Source organism: Hyalella azteca, unplaced genomic scaffold, assembly GCF_000764305.2.
Source record: "Hyalella azteca isolate HAZT.00-mixed unplaced genomic scaffold, Hazt_2.0.2 contig6071, whole genome shotgun sequence".
Lineage (NCBI taxonomy): Eukaryota > Metazoa > Arthropoda > Malacostraca > Amphipoda > Hyalellidae > Hyalella > Hyalella azteca.
The window spans coordinates 18,042-29,511 of record NW_025936241.1 but is presented as its reverse complement, the minus strand read 5'-3'; the positions used below and the strand labels follow the sequence as shown (position 1 = coordinate 29,511).

General features: G+C 36.9%; 1 protein-coding gene across 1 annotated transcript in view; it reads right to left on the bottom strand.

Moving 5' to 3' along the window:
- The window catches only part of LOC108665388 (protein split ends), a 51,825-nt gene that overhangs the window by 24,247 nt on the left and 16,108 nt on the right, over positions 1-11,470 (bottom strand). The window contains exon 2 of the mRNA XM_018152139.2: positions 10,733-11,101. Within this exon, the coding sequence (XP_018007628.1) occupies positions 10,733-11,101 (369 nt within the window). The remainder of the gene's footprint in view (positions 1-10,732; positions 11,102-11,470) is intronic.

Here is an 11,470-nt window from a genome sequence, read left to right as displayed (position 1 = left end):
ATGTATGGCTGGCAGAATAATTTAGCCGTTAACCCCTTCGCGGGCAAGCGTAAAAATATTTCGAAATTCAAGTGTCAGAAACTGGTACAACAAAGTATGAACAATTATAAGATATATTTACGCGTGTGTATTTTGCCAAATTTCACATATTGAAGTAGTTATTTTCTCAGTTGAAGAATCTATTAACTACGGTCATTACTCAGATACAAATTTAGCTAAATTAAAAATTTACCCATTCGAATATAAAGAGTAACTTCCTAACTTCAATTTAATTCGATTTCATTTCCTTATATTAACTAACCAATTGAAAAGATATTTTTAGTTCCGTTTTTTGAAAAATGCGGAAAGCGTAAATTTCTTAGTCCGAGAGGAAGACTTTCATTTAAATGCTCATACTTTAATTATTGGGCACGATAGGAGAGATGCTATGGACGGAAAAATGGTCAGCTGATTGATTATTGGCTGAGGCATCATAACGTAGCCTGAAACAAAACGGGGGCCAAAATGGGTCTTTTGGGAGATATGAAGCGACCATATTAGGTCATTTACCAGCGAAAGGGTTCAGCATTTTTTAACGTGTTTTAACGTGTAGTGTATCGAATATATATACATTCGGTACACAAGTAATAGCGCCTAACACGGACCGTATATACAAGATCAAATTCCGTAATAGCTCCTGGGCAAGTCAGTGAAGCAATGTTTACATGTGCTTGTACACGATGCTATTTATGGATTGTGGCCGCAAATTCACGAAGCGAGTATTGGCGGCCACAACTAGTGATCGGTCAGATAACCTATACACGAAGCCATCCATGGATATTATCAACTGTGGCCGCCAGTGTGTCAATAGAGGCAGCAGACAGACTAGAGAGGCAGCAGATTACAATTCTTCTATATAGCAGGCAATGGAATATCACGATTAATTTCTCAAGATTACAAACCAATCATTACTGGATTACAGCAATACTTAAAAATCGGTTCTATACTAGTTGACAATGATTAGAATTGACGAAGTAAAAATTCAATATTCATCTTGTAAAAAATTGTATAACCGTCTATGGTTAATTATTATATGAAATAAAAACGAATAAAAAAAATATTAATAAGCTTTCGTCGGGTTTATATTGACTTCAGACGGAGTTAAATTCAAGCAAACCGTTAGTCCATTACTAAATAGAAATCTTAGTTCTCTTTATTCCCAGCCACTCAGGCGGCCGTCAATTGGTCACGTGACCAGCTACTAACCGCTCAACGGCCACTAAAATTAAGATACGTTTGATTTTAGTGGATGCCACTTGCTACTAGGCACTAGCTCCTGACGCAGCCAATAGTCCGATGAATAGTAGTGTTAGTAATGACAAATCATAGCGGCTGCTTCAACCGGCCTCGTGTAAACGCACTATTTGAGTCAGCCGCTCAGTGGAGTGTGGGCGGGCTATTTCTGGCCTGAACAAATTTGCTCTTATTTACAAGATGGGCATTAGAGCTCTCATTATACATAGTAAAATACTTGCAATGTATAGATAAGCAAAAATTTTCAGTTATGTCTGAAAAAATTCGTTAATTCAAAATAGGAATAACTGATATGTCTCGTTAATAAGATACTCGTATAAAAAATATAGGTCGAGAAATTTTAGAACTCCTATTTTCTATGGAACGTCTTGTCTTGTCCTGGATTTTGAAATCGTAAACCTTTTTTCATCACTAATCGCATTTAGGATCGTCGCATTTCATGAAGAAATAACGAAGCATAGATGCTTAAAAGATAGGTACGGATGGAATTATTTACCCTAAAAAATATAACTCAGTACTCACTGCTGTGAGTGACAGAGAGCGCATTTTCTCGTCGACGAAAACTTGAGGTCACGGACGGACGGGCAGACGAACAGACAGAGGGACGGACATGACGAGCACAATAGGGCATTTTTTCCATAAATGAGAAAATGCGCTAAAAACCTTTTTTTTTTTCTTTTGCGGTTCAGTTTGGTTAAAAAATCTGTACTAGCATTAATGTGATCATACATTGTATTGCGAAAGCATCCTATGCATGGAGCGAATAGTGACTGGCGGGGTATATAAATATACATCATTCAGAGCCGCTCACTAAATATTTATTATGTAATTTTATATGCGTCCAGCAAATAGAGCAAGTATTCCTTCATAAACGCAAACTTTATATTCAATAATTTGGCTAGACTACACCTGTCGGGCGTTTCTTTGTGCACAATCACTACAATGCTGTTGTATATTTATATGATAGTGATTCCGTATTTATTGGCTAGTTTGGAAATAGTGCTGTCCTCTAAAAAAAATCTCAGTCTTTCCGAAATAACTAAGGGAAATGTCAACATATAACGTTGAAATTTTCAACAAAACATAAACGTATGACTACGGCACATGCATAAAAAATTCAGACTTGGAAAGTATGTCATTTTCAACTAGCCAGCAAAATTATTCGAAATTAAGAAAATAATATTTTTATTTTATTTCAAAAAGAGTACAGTATGCGAATAAGATTTACTCAAGAGGTTGAAAAGGATGTGAAAGCTTTTAAGAATACACAAAGGCTTTTCCAGGCGCATATTCTCATCGTCGACCTCATAACTGTACTCCAAGTCTTATTGAAATTGCCATGTCATTATCATTAAACGTCGACACTATAAATCACGTAAGTTCACTGATGAGGTTCACAATGTATTTACATGTGTAACGCCAAAAATTTATCACCCACGTTAATTCACACGAAATTTATCACTCGTGTTAATTCACACGATTAAAAAGCCTCTATTTTCACACGTCATGGAATAATCAGCGTTAAATATAAATTTTTAATGCAATTATTGGCATTCGTTGACGATATATCACGCGCGTTCCTACATCAACTTCACAAATCATTCATGGTATTTATACGTTGACGTAATAATTCGCGTAAATTCATTAACAAACTTTGCGACACCTATTATTAGTAAACATTTACGCCAAAATTTCGCTTCTTTCATTCATCAACTTCATAATTACATTATCAGTATACGTTGACACCAGAATTGAGGCTAGTACATTCAAAAAACTTCACCGTGTCTTTATTAGCACACGGTTACGTCCTAATTCAGACAAATTCATTCATAAAGTTCACAATGTCATTATTAGCATACATTGACTCAAGAAATTACGCAAGTTCATTCATAGGCTTCACAATATCTATTGGCACACAGAATGACTTCATAGTTCATGCAAGCACTTCACCGTGTTTATTATTGGTTTACGTTAACGCCTGAATTCAAGTAAATTCATTCATAAACTTCACACTCCCATTACTACTATGTGTTTGCGCCACAATTCGCATAAAATGATTCATGAACTCCAGAATCTTAAGCATTATATGGCTTTGGTTTTATAGGGTATTTTATTATATAACTTGATTTTTAGGCCATTTTAAGTATTTGGTTATTCCGCTTGCTGACATTTGCCAGGTAATCGCATAAAATTAAAAAAAATCTCAAGCATATAAATATAAATCTTAAGCATATTTATCAGTTTACGCCATAATTCACGAAGACCCATTCATAAATATTAAAATGCCAGTAATTTTAAACGTTGGCGCCATAAGGCAGGTTATTTGATAAAGTTTACAAGGCAGGTGTTTCCACTTTATGATTTCTTGATATTTTTCAACAGCATCTAACGTATTTAATTAACGTATAATTAAAATTCATTTATTCAAATATTATTATTTGAAATACTAATATTTATTCGCCAGTAATATTAAACGAAATAATAATAAATAATATATATGCGCCAGTAATATTGAACGATGCCCCAGTAAATCACGTACTATTATTTAGGCCCGTAATGTAACGCTTACATATAAGCATTTTTGTACGTTTCTCTTGTTGATACCATTTTTTCTGCTTAAATTGCAATTTTTTGCAAAGAATTTAAAAGCAAAGAAAAATCCAAATGAATTAATTATATATGCACTGAAATCGTGCTGGAGAACTGGTACATAACCGGTAAAAATTTAAAAAATACAAGCACAATAAATAAAGAAAGCCAAATTCCAACTAATAAAATCGAGTACCGAAAAAAACGGACCAAGCAACATAAACCTACAATTTAAAATTTTTTTAATATTCTGATCATACTCATTAATAATCACGCGCTTTTTCTAAGCCTTCAATAAATGCTAGTGAGTCCAAATAAAATAATTAGCAATTTTCATTAAATTCTTTGATTCTGCGCCTGCATTCACGTTCAAGCCTCATACGTGAATGTTTCATATATTGATAAAAAAAATTGCGTTTCAAGCATAAAAAACAATAATACATTTTATTGTATTTATGAATACCCATTTGTACGCTCAAATGCTCATGTCATATAGTGCACGCAGATCCATGCACACGTCATGCGGTGCACGCACTTTTATGCAGAGGCAATATGGTGCATGCTTTTTAGCGCATTTTCTCATTTATGGAAAAATGCACTATTGTGCTCGCCATGTCCGTCTGTCCGTCCGTCCGTGACCTCAAGTTTTCGTCGACGATAAAATGCGCTCTCTGTCACTCACTGCAGTGAGTATACTGAGTTATATTTTTTATGCGTGTCATATGTAGCATGCACTTAATGCACTTCTCATGTGGTGCACGCACTTTATCACAGGTCATATGTTGCAACAGTTGCATGTACTTATATGTGCACTGGTATGGTTTTATGTCCAGGTCATGTACTATGTACGCATAAACGTACTTTAAGGCACATCTCATATATATAGTCAGATGGGGTAAGACAGGACCGAAATCACTAACAAGCATGTAGCATCTACACCAAGAATAACTAAAAAACCCTAAACATATCACGAGGTGCATTTATGCAATGGGCTTCTAAGCTACAACTCAGAAGTTTTGCATCTAACATAGTTTTCTGTACAGATTAAAAAAAGTGAGCTGGTCCCATCTTACCCCATTGGGGTACCAGGCTGGGACCAGGCTGGGGTAAGACAGGACCAACTGGCAATTCTTATGTTACAAGGTTTCTAATAAAAGTACAATTCTGATAGTATTCAATATTATCCATCTAGCAAAACATTATTTGATTAAACAACCACTTGTTACTGTTTTGTGTTGTGGGAAGTCAACTCTGATATCAGTCACATTGGAGGTTTTGTCACGAGAAAACTTTGTTGACATTAAATGCAGCCATATGATCCATTTAGTCTTTTGAGCAAAATATTATGGATGATATTATATAGCTGGCATAGTTAATTATCATTTTATACTTTACTTTTGCTAGCAAAAATAAGAGGTCCAAGAAACTTGCAAGAAACTCCAGTATTTTAGCAATAATGCCTTATTCGAGATTGAAATTTTCAAAGAAATTTGGTGAGAGTGAGCAAAAGATAAAAATTTTGACCAAAGTACTCCAGTTACTGCATAATAATATATTCATTCAAAAACTATTTTTGATATACTGTAGGGTAATAGAGGACCATTTGTGGGGTAAGACTGGACCATATGTGGTGTAAGATAGGACCGTTTGTGGGGTAAAACAGGATCATTTAGTGGTCCCGTCATACCCCATGTCCGGTCCGTTTTTACCCCATTTTAGAATACATGTCAGGCAGTGATGGTAGCAGGTAAGAATGCCAAGTACTATGTCTCAAAAGTTGCTTATTACTTAAGATTACCTGCCTACATCCACAAACCTGGCCAAAAAAAAATTTTTCATTAGACAGAGCTTATTTCCCAAACAGGGTTAACTATTTTGTGACCCTTCTTTACATAGTTTTTCTTTAAAAATTAGCCAGAAATTCAATATTTGCAAAAGAGGGTTGAAACAAACACTAAAATGACAGGCAATTATTGCTCTAACATATTCTTTTGTCAAATTAAATTTAGTGCAATTAGAATGCACACCATGGGCTGGTCCTTTCTTACCCCATGAAGGCTGCGATCCTGTCTTACCCCATTTGACTATATAAAGCCAATAATTAATGCACACCTCACACGCTAATTTTTTATATAGTTCATAGATCATTATTTAATTTGGAATCTTCACCTGGAAAGCGAACTGTATGCTTCTAAAGCGGTAATGAATATGTGAAGACACATTGTTAATATAATATATAATAGTGAAGATATAATATAATAATAGTGAAGACAAATTATTCAGGCAGTACTTCTGAAGATAGCGCGCATAGCAACACAACTGCACCGAAGTGAGGAGCAGAAAAGCGCGAGCAGGTCTTGAGATGACAAGCGAGCATTAGAACACCTCACTAAAAAGGACCGGTTGCTGGGTGACCGCTACAAGCCGCGTCTTGTCTATGTGGGTCACTGCTTGCTCACTCAACATCACTGAAGCAGTCAATAATCATTATTTCTTGCCGAACGAATAACACCCGTCGATATCTCTACATAATATGGATGACTCGACTGACACCTGGGCCCATACTTTCAAAAAAAGTTAAGAGTTCGTAAGTTCATCAGCCAATCATTGACGGCCTTTCTAGCAAAATCCACCAATCATAGACAAGAAAATAGAGCGTAAGTGCTTACGTTCACTTAGCGAGTTTTAAAAGTATGGCCCCTGGTGCGTAACCAACCACCTACATAACAATGCAGTAGCCAGCTTACGGCCACGATTCTGCAAAACAAATGTTCATCACTTGTCCGGTGATAAACGATTCTGTTTGAGGTTGGAACCGAGTTGCCCTGGCGCATTGCTGGATGCTGAGCTAGTTATTTTCTGGCGCAAGCAGAACTTGATCATACAAAAGTGTAAAAATAACGAGTTTGTAAACTTACGCGTCTGGCATCCATTGAGCCCACTAACCGGTACTGCTTTTTCAAAAAGCAATCTTTCCTTCGTTCCTCATCTTCTACACGGTCGAATTAAGCACTGATAAAATAAATGTCAATATAGACTAATACCATACGCGACACGATCCAATACAAAACAGAAAAGCCAATAATTATGATGAGCGAATCAGAAATAGGAACTATTAAACGGAAACCACATCACTTCAATCGCGAGCAATGATAAATCTTAGGAGTGGAATTTGAGTGATGCAAAAAAAAAAACCTTGACTACACACCTCATCGTACGAGACATTTTATCACTATAGCAATTCACCATGAATTTGTAAGCAACACACTAAATGGACCTTCTTGATAATTGTCAACCGATAATTCACCTAAGAGAAGCCAATAATCATGATGAGCGAATCAGAAATTACTTCCTCAACAGCTTCAACTTAAGTATCACCGCGAAGCAAGTGTTGCAAACGTACTAGGCAACGCGCCATGGAAGACGCCTAGAGCTCAGTGGCCTGAGGTCACGAGTTTACCAGCATATGTGTTGCTTTCAAGAAACCCTTACGTGGTTAATTGCGGCAACACAGACAATTGACCTCAATAATGGACAGCGATATCATTGTTCGGAGGCAAACAATAAAGCGCGATACTGTCGCCACAGCTACCAGCTGTCGTGTCAGGTGTCCACACCCACCGTCACCTGGGCCACGGTCAAACAACCACATTTTTGATAGCCTGTAAATTTGTTCTCCTATCCAAACACTTTTTACAATAAAGAAAAATATTTCTAGCGAATAATGATATTTTCCGGAAAAAAACACGCACAATCGCTATAAACGGAGTACCAAGAAACTAAAATAACTTGCTTAGACGAGAACATAGGGCGGTATTTTCAGCTCGAAAAGAATGAATTCTATACTTTTACAAACAATAGCAAATAAAACTTGAATTATCCGAGCAGAAGTGTACAGTTCAATATATCATCAGTAACCAGTATCACGTTACGATCGTGACCCTGGCATGGATAAGTAACATTTAACAAGCATAGATCACTGTTGATAGTCAATAATTCTGTCTGTCATCCAGACTTGATCCTCTTGAAATGAATTACAAGAAGTAACATACGTTCCTTTCAGGGGGCATTAAGCTTCATGGCTCGAGTAAATGCAAAAGGTTGAGCAACATACGATAATATTAGACTACAGCTTGACACATCTCAGACCCCGCTGCAATTATTTATTGAAACCCTAACAAGCGTCAACGTAATTCCCATCCTTATCAAGTCATATATATAATGATGGTCGTGACGATGATACAACAATAGTATTGTGGCAAAGGCAGCAGCAGGCAAGCAGAACGCCATAGTAACAACTGAGGCAGCAGGCACAGAGGCGAAGACTAGATATATATATAAGCGAACGGCACTTCCTGAGACAAGAAGCTTTCTCCATATGCCAGGTTTCTCGCCCCATCTCCCTCTCTCTTACTACACTGTAGAGTGTAGAACAACACCCACGTGATTGCATGCATGTCACTGGCATCACAGCGACGCAAGACTTTCAGTGATACCACATGTGACAAACAACTATTAGCTCGAAATGGTTGCGAAGCGTAAAAGGTTTTCAAACGATATTTTTATAATGCTAACTAAATTAGAATCAAAAATGTTTACGGATATTCAGGCAGTGTGGATAATGAGATCGACATGAAACTACACTTTTCTGGCTATGTAACAACCATTAAATACAAGGACCTCCCGTGACACGAACAAACGACCTACTCGGCTGCACTATAAGGACTGCTATTGAGTTTCTAGCATCGCGATAGGAAATATGCTAAAATATATTGTAGATTGTTTGCACGGTGTTTGAGCTAATGGCTAATAGCAATCAAAGTGCATTAAACATCAATGCAAGTGAAGTTTCTACGAAACGGATTTTTAATAAGAAATGCATTGGCAGGACTGCTCGATTTTCCGAATTATTGGGGTCTTGCGTTAACGGGAAATTCAAGAGAATGGCGCTCTTGCAAGGCGTGTTTTAAAACGTGAAAGAAAAAAACTTAAAATAAAAAAAAAATGCTAACAACAATCGGTACCAATGCAAATATATTCGTGCAAAAATACAGCTTTTCAAAATCGAAACAAACAGTTCGGAACTTTCTAGAAATATCACAATACTTTACCTAATAGTGGTTCAAAATACGATAAATTTAGCGTACACAACTTGGCTCAATCTCGCGGTTTCAAGTCTTTATTCTTTTCAAACCTCTCATAAGCATAGTATCAATTTACTGACTAATTAACACTTTTCAACTCACAAGAGCGCCATCTATAAGGAGAATGCACGTTAGTTTGAGGCACGAGCAACGAATTTTGTTATACTGAACAAGGATAAGGACTTTCACAGCCGATATCAGCAAGCAAGGAAAACTTAGCCGCGGGGACGAATAATTCCCTCCATACAAATGACGTTGCAACGACATTGATTACATGTTGATTTAGTTAAATGAATGTTAAGAGTCGATTTCGTTGGAACAACCTTTGATTAACGATATTCCAACGACGTTTAATCAAAGTTATTCCAACGACGTTTAATCAACGGTATTCCAACGACGTTTAATCAACGTTATTTCAACGACGTTTAATCAACGATATTCCAACGACGTTTAATCAACGATATTTCAACGACTTTTAATCAACGTAATTGCAACGCCAGATGCCTCATGGATTACTTTTTACAAGTGACCCAAATGATCATTTCCATAATAATTCCATTAGCTAATATTAGTTTCACCTAAATTCTAGATGTGTGCAACAAACACGCCACCGACAAATGAAATTGGAAACAAAATTATCTACAGCGTGGATCAAGTTAGCAGAATGTACACCAAAAGAAATAGTTAATAATATTAATAAATAATAATAGCTAATATTGGTGAGCGTTCAGATATCTTCATACTACATTCGTACCTCAAAGCATATTGAAACACACAGAACCACAAACAAGCAGGGACAATCAATGGCTATTGTCACTCTAATAGTAATAGACTAGCTTTACGTAAGCAATATGCAAGTTCAAAAGCGCGCCTTAGGAGCGGGGAAAAGATTAAAGAACAATCCTGTAAAAATACATGAAGGCATTAAATAAAAAATCTAAGTAAAATCTTATAAAAAATATCGTCTTATAACTAAATACAATCGGTGTAAAGAGAACAAAAGTTGAGAACTCAATCTCAACGTAAAATAAAAAAGTTTTAGTACAAGACAGAAGAATAAGAAAAATGATCACATGTACATTGTATTCAAACAATTGAAAGCGATATTCTGATTGCCACAGTGAAGCACAGCTAAGTAAACACAATTCTTCCATCGTTAATTACGAAATATATTACGAAACATCACATATATCATGTTAACAACTGCGAAGGCTCAAGATACACTCATTTATTATACACTAACTTCACTGTAGCCTTATTGAGCACCGCACATAAAATCACTGATGTTAATATTTAACACTCCGGAGTTCAAAGCACTTCCTTTTATATTTCACTTTTAGGTAAAGATTACTTCAGAAGCACAAATATTTTCCACTTGCAGCACTATGACACTTTGTTTTGGCACTGTGATAAACACGTAAGATACCGCTCACTGTATCAAGAATAAACTGCATTACGGGTTCCACCGACAACATTGATAACATCTTACAGGTAAAAATGAGGTAAATACACAAAGATGTTTCGCAGTTAAGAGCACACATAATGAAATTGAGTGACACTCGTAAGATACCAGCAGACTCAAAGGCCACGTCCCTGCTATAACTAGTAACATGAAATCGTGACAATAAAATGCCCATCAATAAGAATCACCAGCAATATAATTATCATCAGAAAATAATATACGCGAGGCCAAGTAATATACTCACCCAGTGGCAAATCTAGGGCTCCTTGATCCGAGTGGAGTCTGAGATAGGCCTTGTGCCTGTGAGGGACCAGAGGGATAGTGGCTTACACCAGAGCCAACAGAGCTACCACCCGACGACTGAGCTGCACCTCCAGAGGAGTAGTGGCCGCCTGACAGCGATGCCACTGACGGTTCATAATACGTTGTTTTCAAGATGCGATCGTCTATACGGTGGTCAGCTTTGTGGGCTTTGGCAGCAGAACAAATGTCAACGAAGGCGACGGTGTAGCAGTTGCCACCACCGTTGTTATTGTTGCTGGCATTATTGTTGCTTGCGTCGCTACTATCAGACGGCCCATTGAGGTGCTTCACACTCTGCACCGGGCCATACCTGCAAGAAGATAACAATAAATTAATGTGTGAACATGTAATAAAGTAAATAAAGGACCACAAATTAAAGTAACTGGCAAGTAAATAAATGACGAATCACAGATAAATAACAGACATGATTATGCCCATTTGGATCGGGAAGATACGGTGTATGTGTTATCCCAACGATACAATACAATCTCTTAGATCATAAGATGGCAAGTACCTCGAAATGACAGGTTGCTCCTACTCTTCCAGACGCACTTTTGTTCGAATAATATTGATTACAATAATTACATCTGCATTGAAGTAGCGTCACTCATAGCTACACCACGAGTGCACACCTTGAGAATCTGTACCACGCATCCAACGTCGAAATGCTTCTTATGGC